This window comes from Camelina sativa, chromosome 5 (genome assembly GCF_030686135.1).
Source record: "Camelina sativa cultivar CO46 ecotype springtype chromosome 5, ASM3068613v1".
NCBI lineage: Eukaryota > Viridiplantae > Streptophyta > Magnoliopsida > Brassicales > Brassicaceae > Camelina > Camelina sativa.
This window is the reverse complement of record NC_141884.1, coordinates 32009413-32027096: the sequence shown is the minus strand read 5'-3', so window position 1 is coordinate 32027096 and position 17684 is coordinate 32009413. Positions and strand designations below refer to the sequence as shown.

The following is a 17684-nucleotide window of genomic DNA, read 5'->3' as shown; positions in this document are numbered from 1 at the left end:
AGGCTTCAGTGTTCGTTTTCAAATAGTGTGCAATAAAGCTTAGTATTTTACATATCATTCATTATATTCAATTAAACTATTCATTTATATAAAGACATCTAAAAATCCTACTCTATTTTTTTCTTTTAAACTCTATAATAGAATAAAATCGTCTTCAACTTAGTCTTCTATATATCTCACTCTAAAATAGAATAAAATATAATATAATTATTTGGCCTCGAACAGAAACCATGGGAGGCTTGACTCCTTATCTAATACCGTTGATCGTAGCCGCCTGGGTGGTTTGGTCGAAATCCATATTGACAATTTCTCTTCTCTCTATCCCTTATGACTGTACATTTGAACTGTTTCATGGAAATCTCCAAATATCATGTTTTATTTAGAGAATTTGATGGCTTTTAGACACAAAATGTGTTGGTTTATATTTTGATGAGAGAGAAAGAAATATACGAAATATGTTTGTTCATTTTCTCGTGATTAGGGAAACATTTTGTTTACTTATAATCGTTCATTTTATTTTTGTTGATCACGTCTTATAACCAAACTTCACTTTATCTTGTCTTCTTTTCTTTCTTTTACTAGATCTGCGATGAATACACTTTGGCTATTTAATTATTAAGCTAGCAACTTAGAGCATCTTTAGTAAGAGATTCTCATAAATAAAATAAAATAAAATAAATAATTAAGATGAGAGAGGAAGAACTGTGTCTTTGTTGGACCTAATTATTATTTAAAATTTAATTAGGTAGGAAAACTAAAACTAAAATAAGATATTTTAGTAGCTAAGAATCTCATTATGAAAACTTTACCACTGTGGGACGTTCTTACGTTTTTATTTATGAACTATATTCTCTACGTTTGGGAATCTTATCATAGGATATGTATCTAATGATGTGTTGTAAAATATATGATACAACATTAAAACTGATGATAAAGCATTAACAAAATCAAATCCAATTATAATTTACTAAAATAGAAACGAGTCTATTCCACGATTTTTTTCGATTTCCTACTAAAATCGAGTCGAGTCTAGTGGAAAATATTAGGATTTAATCCGCGGTATACCGCGAGACAATATTTTTATTTAAAATTTATATTGTATTTATTTATCATTTTATTATTGTTTTATTAATTTTAAAAGTTTAAAATTTTATAGGTATTTGATATAAGTATTCAAAGTATAGGATTTTTGTAGTGTTTTCAAGGTTTTAACCCGTGTGGTATATGTATAGTCTAGTAATACATTTATCTTCTAGTACACATCTAAAAGTGTTTAAAAAAAAACAATTCCACTTAACTCCCTATATGGGATTAATGCCAACCCGTCTCACCAAAATCAAAATAAGTTTTTGCGTAAAAAAAATTAATCAAAATAACTTTTTTATCAAGTTTAATTATGTTAATTTTTTTTACCAAATTAGCATATTTTTATAATTTATAATTTTTCCATGTCAATATATATAGTTTATGATAATTAATAGAATTTTAATTTTTTGGTAATACCTCAAAAAATAAAAAAATAAACCAAATTACATGGGGGTTTCAACATATTTAATATGACATTTTATAATTGGATTTTCAGTTTAGAAAATTTATTAATGTTAATATAATTATGGAGATTGTAAACTTTTGTTATAGAAAATCTGTTTTATATCATTTAAATTTGAGAGATTCTAGCATCCATAAAAATAGTTTTGGAGATTTAATAGGTTAAAACTTTAATGGATAGAGTTGTTTTTGGAAAAATCGGAATGTATAGATGTTGTTAAGATTTTATGCCAATAAATATAACAAATATTGGTCAGTTTAAGAAAGCTTAGTATTTGAGTTTCTCTGCAATGTTATTTATAGAATTGTTTTAAGGGTTAATGTTGTAAAAAAATTAAATAAGTAAAACTTAAAGAGCATAAACCAAAATGTACTTCAAAAATGTTAATATAGATACAGTAAAACCTCTATAAATTAATAAACACTATAAATTAATAAATTTTACTAGTCCCAAGTCGGACCAGTATAAAAAATAACAAAATTCGATAAGATAATAATATTTCTGAAATCCTAATGTAAAATATGGTCCCAATAATATCATAAAAAATTAAGAATCATGAAAATTTACATACATATATATACATGTGTTGATATAATAATGTATGTTTCTCCTAAATCTCATATTTATAAAATAATTGTTATGTTTTATTTTCAAACTATAATGATATAAAATATTTTGTAACATGTCATAAAGATAGCTACATTTTGTAAAAAACTTTCAATTTCTAGATAACCATTATTTACATTTTGATAGTTTGATTGACTATTAAAATACAACAATTGATATTATTATTCATAAATTTAAATTTATGTATGTCATGTGTATAAATGACTTTGTCTATTGTATTTGTAATTTATTGTTAATAATGTTTTCTAATTATTATAAATTCAATTCCAATACCATATAATTTAGAACATCCGAAAGTCTATGTTAAAATTGTCTCAATTCATAATTTTTAAAAGTTAAACTAATAAAAATATATCTATAAATTAATAATTATTAATTTACATTATAAAACAATAATTATTAATTTATAGATAAATTAATATCATTATAAATTAATAAAATTTCTTATTTCTAACATTATTAATTTGTAGAGGTTTTACTGTAATATATGTTTGTTTATGACAATATCAGTGGTATGGTGGCAAGCGTCTTATGAGTGCGTGAATTTGCTTAGGCTGCGTAACTAGAAAATCAAAGCAAGCATAATAAGCGCGTGAGTGTTCCTTCACCTATCAAGTATTGAGTCTAATTAATATACGTGGCATGAATTGTACCACATACACATAATACTACGTAGACCTAATTTTCATTTAGAGACCAGCGCCGTAAGACCATCGTTACCGGTGAGTGTTCATATGAGTACTTCATAAATATTATTTTTAATGTTTTTGCAGAAAATGATTTATTGAATAAATAAATAAATTATAAAATAAGAATTTGACCAATAATATAATGCCAAGTGTCATATGAATTGCTCAGCTATGTTCTCAGATTGCTCCGGCTAGAATGATTCTAACTCTCTTTCCTCATTTTTTTATTATTTTTTAATATTTTAATATATTAGTTGTGAACAATCCTCACTAAGACCATCTCCAATGGTTTTCCCTATATTTTCCTTTATAATAGAGGAACTCTATAATAGAGGTGAGTTTTACTCCAATGGTCCTCTATTCTCACTTCTAAAATAGACATTCCTCTATTTATAAAGGAACATTTGTAAAAAAAAAAAATAGAGTTTCTCTATAAATAGAGGAAAAATAGCAATATCTATTTTAGAGGTGAAAATAGAGTACTATTGGAGTAAAATCCACCTCTATTATATAGTTCCTCTATTATAGAGGCAAAAATATAGGACCATTGGAGATGCCCTAATGATGTCCTAAAAGTCCGAAACACTACACTTCACTTCTTTGAAGATGTATTGAATGGCTGAAGTAGTGTCTGTGTGATTCAAGACGTGATACAAGATTGTTGGTGTTTTATGTGTGTGAGAAGTTTCTAGAAGGTTTGAGAAGACAATATTGAAGGACGGTTTGAGGATATATTGAAGAGGAAAACTACTATTTCTTTGGTTGAGTAAATTGGAGTTTTACAAGGAAAAGGAAAATAGCAAAAAGGAAAAAGTCTTTTTTCTTATGAGATTTGGAAATCTTCTTCTATGATGATTAGGAAGTGTTGATGGGTATATAAGGAGGTGTTGGGCACGTCCTAGAGAAGCAAGAGAGCTGAGACATAAAGGTTAGAATTCTAGGGAGCTTTCTGTTGGTGTGCGGCTTAGTTTCGCGGTTTGGTGCTTGTGTTGTTCAAGCTTCTTTGTTCGTCGGTGTGACGTGTGTGTGAAGGTTGCTCAAGAGAGTTGAAGATCTGAAGTCTAGACTCAGGGGGAGTTTAGCCCAAGGTTAGGTTATCTTGGTTTGAATCTAGGCTTGGTATTAGTCTAGTTAAGGGTAGAGAATTATCCTTAAGATTTCATGTTATAGAACGGAGCGGTGAATTAAGAGGCTTGTGCTTAATTTACGCGTTTGCGAATAGGTTGTATTTGCTTTCTTGTTCTAGTGGAATCGAAATCTGGACTAGGTCCCGGGGAGTAGGAAAAACCGAACCTCGTTAACAAAGTTCTTGTGTTCTTTACTTTCTGCACTTTAATATTGCCTCATCCGCATTTACAAGTGGTATCAGAGCGGGTTCTCGATAGAGATTCAGTCTTGTTTCGGGTAGATGAAGGGTGAGGGTAGTTCAGGAAGTAAGGAAGAGCTTTGAATCAGTTGTGATGACTTCATACAGAGAAGGCACGTCTATGACAAGACCACCGTTGCTTGATTCATCTAATTATGGATATTGGAAGGTTCGTATGCAAGCGTTTATTAGTAACCTTGATGAGGATTGTTGGAATTCGATTGAGCTTGGTTGGGAGCCCCCTAAATTCGTGGATGATAAAGGAGTTGAGTGTCTTAAGCCAAGAGATAAGTGGACTGCTGCAGAGAAAAAGCTATCAAGTTGCAATTCGACAGCCAAGACAGCGATTTACAATGCTATTGATTCAAGCCACTTCAAGTTAATCTCTCAATGTGTATCAGCTCAGAAAGCGTGGAAGTCATTGGAGAATATGTTTGAGGGTACTTCAAGTGTCAAGAGAACTAAGTTGGATATGTTGGCTTCACAATTTGAGAATCTAAGGATGGAAGAAAAAGAAACTGTGGCTGAGTTCAGTGCTAAGTTATGTGATATATCTAATGAGGCTTTTGCTCTTGGAAAGCAGTACAAAGACAAAAAGCTTGTGAAGAAGCTGAAGCGATCGTTGCCTGCAAAATTTGAGTCAAAAATTTCTGCAGTTGAAGAAGCTCATAATTTAGATGAGATGGCTTTTGATGAGTTTGTTGGGATTCTTAAAGCTTTCGAATTAAGCAAAGCATATGAAGCTGAAGGAGTTAAGAAGAAAGATGATGAAGTTAAGGAAGCAATAAAGAAGGAAGTTGACATTGGAGTAGCTCTTAAGGTATCATCTTGTGAAGATTCAATGGCCATGTTATCAAGACAATTTGCTAAATTTCTGAAGCGTAAGGGCGAAGAGAAGAAAAGTAGAATGGGTGAAGAGATGAAGACTTTATCAAAGAATGTTCAATGTTTTGAATGCAAAGGATATGGTCATGTACGGTCTGATTGTGCTAATCTACAAAAGCATAAGAAGAAGGCTATGAATGTTGTTACTAGTGATTCTGAAACTGATTCAGATGAAGAAGAAGATCTGAAGAATTTTGTGGCGTTTACAACTTTTGAAGATAGTTCTGAATCAGCGTCTGCAACAGTGTCTGCAACTGCTTCTGAATCTGCAGCAAAACCTGCAACTGCAACAGAGCATGAGTCTGAGAGTGATAGTGATTCAGAGGATATGAGCTATGAAGAACTTGGTAAGAGTTATGAGAAGTTATATGCACATTGGCTTAAGGTAGTTGAGGAAAATTCAGTTTTGATTAAGGAGAAGCTCAAGTTAGAGGCTAAAGTTGTTGAAGCAGAGAAACTTACATCAGAAAAAGAGGAAGAAGCATTACAAGCTAAAGTGCGACTTGAAGAAACTCAAAAGAATTTGAGGATGCTTAATAATGGTACAGAGAAACTGGATCATATTCTGAATATTGGCAAGACAGATAAGTGTGGTCTTGGATATGAAGGAAAAGTTTCAAAATCGGATCCAGTGTTTGTTTCAAGTGGAAAAATCACGTCTGCTTCAAAGCGTACTTCAGAGACTGCTACAGAGGCTGCTTCAGAGACGATATTTGTGAAAGAACGTGGTACTAAACTTCCTGAATTGCAGAATGCACCTAGACAAGTTTTTCGACCTGTTTGTCATCATTGTGGTGTTGTTGGGCATATTAGGCCAAGATGTTTCAGATTGTTGAGAGAGAGGAGTCGCATGGAGAATGCTTTTGATGTAAGGTTTCATGGTCCTACATGTTATCATTGTGGAGTTCAAGGACATCTTAAGAGGAATTGTTTCAGATTCATACAAGGAGTCAATCATGGAGGTCTAAGCCGCAACAAGATTTGGGTTAGAAAAGATGATTTCTATGGAGGTGGTGTACTAGGCTATCAACCGCGTATTGCAAAGCGGGGAGAATTTTCCAGTTAGTTTTGACCATGTTGTGACTCATTCAGGGGGAGAATGAAGATGTGTCTGGTGATGTTGTTTAGGTGTTTGAACTGATGAGTTCACAAGCATAGTCGAAAAGGGGGAGAATGAAGATGTATTGAATGGCTGAAGTAGTGTCTGTGTGATTCAAGACGTGATACAAGATTGTTGGTGTTTTATGTGTGTGAGAAGTTTCTAGAAGGTTTGAGAAGACAATATTGAAGGACGGTTTGAGGATATATTGAAGAGGAAAACTACTATTTCTTTGGTTGAGTAAATTGGAGTTTTACAAGGAAAAGGAAAATAGCAAAAAGGAAAAAGTCTTTTTTCTTATGAGATTTGGAAATCTTCTTCTATGATGATTAGGAAGTGTTGATGGGTATATAAGGAGGTGTTGGGCACGTCCTAGAGAAGCAAGAGAGCTGAGACATAAAGGTTAGAATTCTAGGGAGCTTTCTGTTGGTGTGCGGCTTAGTTTCGCGGTTTGGTGCTTGTGTTGTTCAAGCTTCTTTGTTCGTCGGTGTGACGTGTGTGTGAAGGTTGCTCAAGAGAGTTGAAGATCTGAAGTCTAGACTCAGGGGGAGTTTAGCCCAAGGTTAGGTTATCTTGGTTTGAATCTAGGCTTGGTATTAGTCTAGTTAAGGGTAGAGAATTATCCTTAAGATTTCATATTATAGAACGGAGCGGTGAATTAAGAGGCTTGTGCTTAATTTACGCGTTTGCGAATAGGTTGTATTTGCTTTCTTGTTCTAGTGGAATCGAAATCTGGACTAGGTCCCGGGGAGTAGGAAAAACCGAACCTCGTTAATAAAGTTCTTGTGTTCTTTACTTTCTGCACTTTAATATTGCCTCATCCGCATTTACATTCTTATCCTAAGACAAAGAAGAGAATGTCTGTCTCCTCCTCGACGTCGTCGGTGCCTCCGCTGATGACATAAGACGAAGGAGAGCCAACAAACTCGATGGATCTTCCGTCGGAGTTGACGGAATCGATCCTACTCCGACTTGGTGCTATTGAGATACTCGAAAACGGTCAGAAGGTCTGCACATGGTGGCGACGCATCGACGTGGCGGAAGATCAATATGCTAGACCTGGGAAACCGCAGAATGGGCGACTTGGATTTCGATATCTTGTGTCGTCATGCTGTAAATCTCAGCCAGGGCGGCTTGCTGGAGATAAACCTTGATGTTTTTGTGACCAGTGACCTCATCAACTACATCGCCGATAGGTTCTCCTCTCTATCCCTTACGCTCTCAAGCACGCTTAGTTTAAATGGTTTCATGGACATCTAGAGAAAAAATATATGGCTTTTACTTGATTTCACTCTGTCTGTGAATAGTTAGACATAAAATGATCGAGTATATATGTTTGGACTAATAAGAATTATCCGAAATGTGTTTGTTCCTTCTTTTTTCTCTTGTGGGAATTAGGGCTAAATTTATATTATAGTCCTTTTTTCTCACATTGTTTGAGTCTTGTTTTGTATCACTCCGTTAATTACTCTCATCATACTTAATTAATTACTTATCCTTTGTCATGGATAATGTAAATTTAGTAGTTTGGTTATTATAGCATATATAAATTAAATATCATCAGCTTATACTTATAGAAATCTTATCATAGACTTGCTTAAAGCATCGCTAGAGTTTCATTTTTTAAGACCTGTGATTGCCATCCCAAACGCAATTCTCGTAACAAGCGTGTAGTCATTCATTGCTCTTCTTATTTTACATGTTTATGAGTTGTTTACAGTACTTTGAGAATTTCTAATTACAAGTTTATGAGTTCTAGCTTCTTAGTTTTTATTTGAGAATTTCTATTTTATTTTAATTTGCAGGTCAAGGAATCTGAGAAGTCTTGGACTTCGAATGTACTATTCACGTATGACAAAAAAAGGATTTTTGAAGGCAATCGCAAAACTTCCATTCCTTGAAACCTTAGAGCTCTCACACTCAGGGATTAGACTGGATTTAAAAGCCATAGGTCATGCTTGCCCTCGGCTAAAGACATTGAAGCTAAACTGCTCAGGGTTGTCAGGCTACATACCCTCTCGCATCAAATGTGATGATGATGATTATTCCCTAGCAATCGCTGAAAGCATGCCCGAACTACGCCACCTCCAGCTTCTTGGGGACAGATTAACTGACAATGGCTTGAACGCCATTCATGTTTCAACATTAACCTTGTCGGAAATCTTAAGAAACAATGTTCGGAGAGGATCAAAGAGTTCAGACGCCCGGACGACTCAACCGCTGATTACCCAAATGATATCACTATTTTCAATTATGATTCTGAATCAGATGATGATGACAGGTATTGAATCTCTCAGAACACAAGTTGGTTTTGTTGGTCTTGTCAACTTATGAAACTCGATCATGTCCCCTCTTCTCTCTATCTTGGTATTTGGTACTTTATTTCATTTAAACTTTTAGGATTTGAGTGCGTAGTTATAAGTTGCGAAAACGATGCCATGGTGTTTTCTTAAGTGGGTACCTTAATGATGCTCGGCTGATTTTTATTATGAGATTACATCTATTTATTATACTTTATGGACTGAACAAATATATCATAAAGAATTATTCTTCTAAGTTGATCAGTCATACTATGAAGAATTTTGTTTTCCTAGTTTAGGGTTTAGCTAATTATTTGTCTAATCAAAGTAGTCTAAGAAGCCTTGGACTTCCAATGTTTCTCAAAAAACTTGTGATGAATGCAGTCGCAAAATTACTGGTGCTTAAGAGAGCTCTAGGTCTCACACTCATGATGTAGCTAAATTTTGAACTTATTGGCCATTTTTGTCCACGGCTAAATACAATGATGCTAAAACGTTAATGATGTCATGCACTAGTTTTGGTGAAAGCATGCTTGAACGACGCCATCTCCAGCTTCTTGAGGACAAGACTACCGGAAAGTGGCTTAAACGCCATTCTTGATAACTATCCGACCTGGAACACTATGATATTTACGCAAGTGTTTCAACATTAACTTTTTCAGAGATCTAGAGAAACAATGTTTCAAGAGAATTTCAAGAGAATCAAAGATTCTAAACGCCCCCAAAACGACTCAACCGCTGGTTACCCATATGATATCAATTTTGTTAATTTTGATTCAGATGATGACTTGGGAAAAATATACGGTGGTGATGACATATTGAGGTTGACTATGATTTCTAAGGTGCCAGTAACTATATTTGAGACTAGATTTGAATCTTTATGAACAATGCAGAAAACTCGTTGTATATATATGATGGTCTTGCCAACTTATGAACTTGTTTCATGTCTTTTTTTTTTTCCTCTCTTATCCGCCGTAGTTGTAGTGTCCATAACCTTTTTTAGTGCGTGTTGATTTCAGTATCCGTTTTGAGGTTATGTGCAAAAACATAGTTTCATATCATTCATTCAAATTAACTGTTTATGGGCATCTCAATTGAAATATATCACATTCTAAAATAAAGTTGAAGATAAAATTAGTCTATATAAAGTTTCTCTAGAATTGCAATATTTTTTCAAAAAATAAAATAAAATGATACATAAGAGAAAAACTTTACTATATTTTGAAATTACTCTATCTTCTAGTATAAAATATAGAAGAATATTTTGGAGATGTGTCTAGCTAACCACCTATATTTATTCATTATTTTATTTTATTAAATTTGACATATGTATAATCAGATAGAGCTATGCTATTTAGTCTTTTACTTAAATCGAATGGAGTGTAATATATGTTTGGTCATGACAATATCTTGGGTTGTGCACTAGACAGATCCTCTTGAATCTTAAGATGATCTTTTACTCGACTCGATTTCTACGAGCTAGTATCCAGAAAATTAGATATCCTATTAAAAAGGTGACTTGCAAGATATCCAATATTTTATCTTTACACGCACATTTGATGATAATTCATAAACAAATTTATTTCCATATATCCTTATCATAGTTCTATATTCTAGAAATTGGCTATCATCACGATAGAAGTTGATGTTAGCTTCGGATTGGTCGTGGACATACCTAGTATATTTCATCTACAAGTGGTTTAAGAGAAGAGTTTTTTTGCTTCTTGAATCTAATGTGTTATGTAATGATTAAGCTTTGTTTTAGTTTAAGGGTTCATCTTTTTCTCGGGTTTAAATTCCCTATTTAGTAGTTTTTCATGTGGTTTTGTTTAATGTCTTTGGATATGTGGTTATTTTTTTTGAGTTTTATAATCGAGAGATATCTTTGTTTTCCACCTGCTTAAGTTGTATTTGACAACATATCCTTCTTCTAAATTTAATCAATATTATCACCTCATAAAATATCTATATATATATATATATATATAATATATATAGTTTCAAAAATTTATAATTAGACCATTTCTAGTAGTCATTCACCAGTGTCAAACTAATAAAAAATAAAAAAATAAGAAAAAGTTAACAAGAGAGAGTCACAAGATCTCTACCCAGATATTCAAAGACACTCCCAGATTTCTCTCTCACTATATGTCCTAATCTGATTGGTTGGTTTTTTTAGAACAAACAAAATTTAAATTAAATAATCTCTTATTATATTATTTGAGAACCTATTTTGAGACCCATAATGATGCACTTACAACTTTTAAAACTAAAAACTTATAGTTTCATATTCTAATATCATTCTTAAACTTTTAATTTCAAGTTCTCTTTATTCGCAGATAACGAAATTGTAATACTCTTTACCCAACCCTAAACAATTGAATACTCGAGTTGAATATGAGCAGCGGATTGAATACGAATAAAGGATACTAGTGTCCAATAACGGATCTAGAAATTTTTTTTTAGAGAGTCATACTATATAGTAAACTTTTTGTTTGATGAAAACTATATAATAATATTATGAAGTAACTGAAAAGTATATAAAAGTTAATAAGAAAAGTAATGGTGACATATATATAACATAAACAAAACAAGAAAAAGAAATATATCATTGCTTCAACATAGATTTAAACTCACATTACAAGAGTCAATTACGTGATTGTTAACCAACTCTACCAAAATCAACAACGAGTATATAGTAACATTTTTAATTTTTATATTTTATGGGGGTCATCTGACCCTGTTCATGTGACCGTAGGTCCGCCCTTGCTAGTGTTCAGTCCTAGTATAAGTGGTGTGGTGGCAGGTGTTTTATGAGCGCGTGATTATTATTCACTACATGTGCGTGTGGCCTTGCTTGAGTCTTCCTTCACCTACCAAGTAATTATACGTGGCCTGAACTGTACCACATACACATAATACTGCGTAAACCTAATTTTTGAACTAGAGACGGAAGCCGAAAGGTTCCGAAACACAACACTTCACTTCTTATTTCACTGATTTGACAAACCTATTTTCTCAATGTCTTCCTCCTTCTCCACGCCGTTGTCTATTCTCAAGCGTCCGCTGATGAAAGAAGAGCCAAGAAACTGGGCGGAGCTTCCTTCGGAGTTGATGTCATCGATCCTGCTCCGTCTAAGCGTGGCTGAGATACTGGACAACGCTCAGAAAGTGTGCAGACCATGGCGACAGGTCTGTAAAGACCCTTTCATGTGGCGTAAAATCGACATGACAAACCATGGAAACCATGTAAATCTCGACTTACCTACCATTTGCCGTCACGCCGATGATCCCAGCCAGGGTGGTTTGGTCGAAATCAACACTGGGACCTTCATCAACGATGTTCTCCTCCGCTACATCACCGCCGATAGGTTATCTATCTTTTGTTTTTCCCTTTTACTGGATCTGCTATGGATTCATGTCTTTCTAACGTTTTTACGAGTCAAAAAAAATTTCGATTTCTAATGTTATCATAGTCCTAAGTTCTCACATTGTTCATGCCTTCCTCATGGCGTTAAATCGTAACTAGGAAGCTAAGAAACAATGGAAAGCTCATGTGCCGTCACGCCGTTGATCGCAGCCAAGGTGGTTTGGTCGAAATCTACACTGGGAACTTCGTCGACGATGATCTCCTCGGCTACATCGCCCATAGGTACCTATCTTCTCTCTATCCTTTACAACTCTCAATCTCCACTTATGATGCTTTTTTTTCCCCCTTTTACTAGATATATTCTTTTAATGTTTGAAGAGTCAAAAAGATTTCAATTTTATTTTGAAGTGACTTGATATATATGACGCTGTTTTAATAGTCATTGATTAGTTCTCACATTGTTCAATCGAGTCTTCTTTTGTTTCACACCGTTATTGTCATACTTAATTAATAACTTGTCCTTTTTCATGGTTAATGAAAACAAGAAGTTAGGTTTTAGCATACAAATATTTATCAGCTTATGTAGTAACGCTTAGTATAGACTTGCTTAAAGCTTCATTTGATTTTGATATTTTGAGTCATGTACTAGTTGATCTTCCCAATCAAAAAACAAACGCATTTCTTTGCTCTTCTTAATTTTACATGCTTCTGAGATGATTAGTGTATGATAAAATTTCTAATTAATTATTGTTCTTCTTTTTAGTTTATGATTTAATTCGACACACAATTATTTGCAGATCAAGGAATCTGAGAAGTCTTGGACTAGGAATGACCTGTCAACGTAGTACGACAAGCACAGGAATTGTGAATGCAGTGGCAAAACTTCCATTGCTTGAAACCATTGAGGTCTCAGCACGCTTATGTTTAATACTGGATTTGAAAGCTATAGGCCACGCTTGCCCACAGCTAAAGACATTGAAAATAAACAACAGATGTTACGAGCCCGTTGGCGTGCGCGCTCTACGCCACCTCCGGAATCTTAGTAAGAGAGTAAATGATTACCCATTTCATATGACTTTTGTCGATTCTGATTGAGACGATGACTTGAACAATATATACAGCGGTAGTCGGTGACGACATTAATTTTCGAATATGATTTCTCAAGGTGCTATCTCGGACTAGGTATTGAGTCTCTCTGAACACAAGTTGGTTTTGTTGGTCTTGTCAACTTATGAACTCGATCATGTACCCTCTTCTCTCTATCTTGGTATTTGGTATAGTTTCAAAGTCCTTATTTCCTTTAAAGTTTTAAGATTTGAGTGCGTAATTATAAGTTGTGAAAACGATGCGATGGTTTTTTCCTCAGTGGGTACCTTGATGATGCTCGGCTGAGTTTTATAATGAGATTACATCTGTTATTATACTTTATGGACCGAACAAATATCATATATATGCTTGTAAGTTGATCAGTCATACTATGAAGAATTTTGTTTTCCTAGTTTAAGTTTTAGCAACTTATATTGTCTAATCAAGTAGTCTAAGAAGACTTGGACTTCCAATGTTGCTCAAAAGACTTGTGAATGCAGTCGCAAAACTACTGATTCTTAAGAGAGCTCTAGGTCTCACACTCATGGATATAGCTAAATTTTAAACTTATTGGCCATTTTTGTCCACGGATAAATACAATAATGCTAAATTTCTTTGGTGACATGCGTTCTGGCGAAAACGTTAACGATGATCATGCACTAGTTTTGGTGAAAGCATGCTTGAACTACGTCATCTCCAGCTTCTTGAGAACAAGACTAATTAAACGGAAAGTGGCTTAAACACCATTCTTGATAACAATCCCGACCTCGGCTCAAACACTATGATTTACGCCAAGTGTTTCAACATTAACTATTTCAGAGATCTAGAGAAACAATGTTTCAAGAGAATCAAAGATTCTAAACGCGCCCCCCAAAACGACTCAACCGCTGGTTACCCGTGGCCGTATGATATCAATTTTGTTCAGATGATGACTTGGGAAATATACATATAGTGGTGATTACATATTGAGGTTGACTATGATTTCTAAGGGGCCAGTAATTAACTATATTTCAGACTAGATTTGAATCTTTATGAACAATGTAGAAAAAAAACATAGTGCATGTTGTATATATATGATGGTCTTGCCAACTTATGAACTTGTTTCATGTCTTCTTTTTTCTCTTATTTGTAGTTGTAGTGTCCTTCTTTTGAACCCTTTTTTCTAGCGCGTGTTGATTTCAGTATCCGTTTTGAGGTAATGACGTTATGTGCAAACACGTAGTTTCAGATCATTGATTCAATTTAACTGTTCATTCTTTTATGGGCATCTCAATACTACTCTACTTTTTTCTTTTAAATTTATTATAAAATAAATATTCCTCAATTCGAATATATCACATTCTAAAATAGAGTTGAAGATATAATTAGTATATATTTAAAGTTTTTTTACGTTTGCGATATTTTTCAAAATATAAAATAGAATGATACGTAAGACAAAAACCATATTGTATTTGAAATTACTCTATTTTATAGTCTAAAATATATTGTCTAACCACGTACATTTATTCATAATTTTATTTTATTAAATTTGACATATGTAAAATCGAATAGGGGTGTACTACAGTAAAACCTCTATAAATTAATAAAGTCGGGACCATGAAATTTTATTAATTTATAAAGGTTTTAATTTATCGATAAATTAAGAATTATTAATTTATAGAAAGACTTTCCTAATTTGGTAAAAAAATATTAAAAATAAGATTTAATCTTTATAACTAATATTTTTATAAAATCAGTTACAATGAAAATAACAATTATCATGTTTTGAAGATAGCACTCAAAGATTTTTATATAGTAAAAATATTAAAAATGAACTCTAATAAAAATTAATGTGTAGATATATACATATATTTAAATTTACAAATTATATTTACAAAAATTTCAAAAAAATTTCAAAAACAATTTCAAAAAAATATTATTTTATTATATTATCGAATAGTGTCCAAAATTACACTTGTCCCAATTTGGGACCGGAGATATTTATTAATTTATAGAGATTGTTAATTTACCGAGTATTAATTTATAGAGGTTCTACTGTATTTAGTCTTTTACTTAAACTGAATAGTGTAAGATATGTTCATGACAATATCTAGGGTTGTGCACTAGAAGAATCCTCTTGAATTTTAAGATGATCTTTACTCGACTTGATCTTTACGGGTATCCAAAAAATTAGATATCCAGTTAAAATCGATGACTTGCTAGATATCTGATTCTTTATCCTTACCCGCGTGCACATTTAGTGATAACTCATGCATAAATTTGTTTCCAATCCTTATCACAGTTCTATATTCGAGACAGGTGGTTGATGTTAGCTTCAGACTGGTCATGGACATTTTTAGTATATTTCATCTGCAGGTGGTTCACGAGAAGAGTTCTTCTTGCTTTTTGTGTCTAGTGTGTTGTGTAAGAGTTAAGTTTTATTGTCTCTGTCTTTAGTTTAAGAGTTCGTCCTCTCCTCAGATTTAAATTTTTACTTAATTGGTTTTTCACTTTATTTCGTTTTAGTTCTTTTCGATGACCAACTTAATAGTTTTCCTATTTTGGACATTATATTTAGGAAATACCTTTGTTTTCTTCTGACTTTTAGTTGTATTTCACAATGTATCTTTCCAAATTTAAATAATATTGTCAGCTCACAAAAAAAAAATTATTAATACATACAACATAGAGTTTCAAAAATACATAATTACAAATTTTAAAACTAAAAACTTATAATTTCATGTTCTAAAATCATTCTTAAACACTTTTTAGTATATATTTATAATATATTAATAATTAATATTTTAAAACATTTCGAAACGGATGTTTACATGCCGATGATAAATTGGATAGCAAATCGAGTATTACAAAAATAGGATCCAAAAAAATAATACCTTTCTGATACTAGGATTTTTGTGTCTATCAGGTTCAATTAACCTTATGCAGTTGTCATACTTAAGGTGTCAATCCAGTTGAGAATTTTACTAGCAATCAAGACAAGATCAAGATATCACAAGTCAAGCCAAATCAGAAAGAGGATTTATGTCTAACAATCCTAAAATGGTCAAAATACAAAACAGAAATAATCTATAGAATTAGAAACGAACATGCATGACAAGACGTGAACATGAATAATTAAGTAAAAGCAGAAACAAGTCTAATGAACTAAATAACAAGAACATAAACAGTCTCAGGAATGCAATAACAATCAGAAAGATAGAGGTCCTAAGGATGGGAGTAATTGATGTAGGCGGAGTCTCTTAGTCAACAGAGTGTTTAACATGCCACAAGCAAACTATCCCTAGACAATGAACATCAACCCTTAGCTAAACTAATCTCTTGACAGAAGCTACTCAGACTCAGCCACTTCCAAACCTAACTCTCGCTAGAGAAACATGGTCAAGCATGCATGACAATTGAGTTCATTCATGTCAACAAACACCCTAGACAACTAATCTCTTAGGCTAGGAATGTAAGTCTCTCATACTAGCTAGTTGGTTAGACATTTCATCAAACACCATTTGGGTGTGGAAATGTCTAAGACCTAGTCGAATTGATCAGAGAGAAACTAGCATAACTATAGTCCAGAAGGAAAACAATACAAATCTAAGCTTAAACACCCTATATACTAAGATTCTCCACATAATAATCTATCCCATCCTCAAGAACACTAACACTACTCAAACCCAAAAATCATCATCACCAAGAACACAAACCCATAAAACACTAAATCAAGCATGACTAGATAGATAAAGATGAGATAAACAACTTTGTAGAAGAAATCAAATGCAAAAGCTAAATAGATTAAGAGAAATTTTGATTACAAACTTAGAAAATGTTTTGGTGGCTACTCATAAACCTAGGGTATTCACAAAATCCTTTGGGTAAAGACTTAAGAGAGTATTTATAGGAAAACATTGAAAATCTTAAAACATAAAACGAACAAGACAGAGAGGCGGTTCGGGAATCTTCTGGAACGTCCGAGACGGGTCGTTCGAGTCGGATGCCTGGCATGGTCGGTCGAGTGGAATGTCATCTCTTCCAGGCATGGTGGTCGAGTTGCATGTCTGTGTGATTGGTCAAGTGGAATGTCGTCTCTTCTGTAAGAATGAATCACGAGTGAGAGTAAAGAGAATGAGTGAGAATTCGAGAAGAAGAAGATGAGAGATTTAGAGTCTAGGGAGAGAATAGAGAGACAGCGAGATGAGAATAGGAGAAGGAGTGTTTCTCATTCCTTAAAGAAATATTGACCTAGATACATTCTATTTATATGCATACAAGAAGATCAAAATAAGGAAAGTTCTAATACTATATAAAACCATATAAAACGACTTATATATATACTAAGGGTTGGCGTGTTCATCTCAATACTCCCATCAAGCTTAACCGTATGAGAGGCAGTTAAGCTTGGAACTATGAACACCCATCTCATTAAAAACCTTAGTGTATAAAACCCATTTGGGACAAAAACACACTAAGGGAAAAAGAGTATGGGGTCAGTAGTTTAGGGTCTTCACTTGCGGCCTAGTTAGATCCATGAGCCCGAGTTTGGAGTGTATATACTCACAAACCTTTGAACTTGCTGCTTTGGTTAAGATGTCCGCCAATTGTTCAGCACTCTTAGTGTGGCATGGAAGGATCACTCCAAGTTGAACTTGTTCCCTGACTTTGTGATAATCCACTTCTATGTGTTTGGTCCTTTCATGAAATACTGAGTTGGTTGCAATGTGAATG

General features: G+C 33.3%; 1 protein-coding gene and 2 pseudogenes across 2 annotated transcripts; all 3 read left to right on the top strand.

The window, feature by feature from the left end:
* Window positions 1-4218: 4218 nt before the first annotated feature.
* Window positions 4219-6748, top strand: LOC147944575 (uncharacterized; annotated as a pseudogene). Its single transcript, XR_015558512.1, has 2 exons — window positions 4219-6131; window positions 6209-6748. The product of XR_015558512.1 is annotated as an uncharacterized LOC147944575 (transcript).
* Window positions 6749-7144: 396 nt separating this feature from the next.
* Window positions 7145-8622, top strand: LOC109132920 (putative F-box protein At4g05475 pseudogene; annotated as a pseudogene).
* A 2528-nt stretch (window positions 8623-11150) lies between these two features.
* Window positions 11151-13311, top strand: LOC104787624 (putative F-box/LRR-repeat protein 21). The gene is made up of 3 exons (XM_010513230.3): window positions 11151-11886; window positions 12045-12167; window positions 12683-13311. The coding sequence occupies exons 1-3, from the start codon at window positions 11537-11539 to the stop codon at window positions 12978-12980; spliced, it is 771 nt and encodes a 256-aa protein (XP_010511532.1). The 5' UTR covers window positions 11151-11536; the 3' UTR covers window positions 12981-13311.
* Window positions 13312-17684: the final 4373 nt, after the last annotated feature.

What these genes read in the sequence shown, in the direction of transcription:
- LOC104787624 (XM_010513230.3), top strand. Translation starts at nt 11,537, where the DNA reads ATGTCTTCCTCCTTCTCCACGCCGTTGTCTATTCTCAAGCGTCCGCTG. An exon ending in CGCTACATCACCGCCGATAG is followed by an intron (nt 11,887 to 12,044) that starts GTTATCTATCTT and finishes AATCGTAACTAG; the next exon opens with GAAGCTAAGAAACAATGGAA. An exon ending in CTCGGCTACATCGCCCATAG is followed by an intron (nt 12,168 to 12,682) that starts GTACCTATCTTC and finishes AATTATTTGCAG; the next exon opens with ATCAAGGAATCTGAGAAGTC.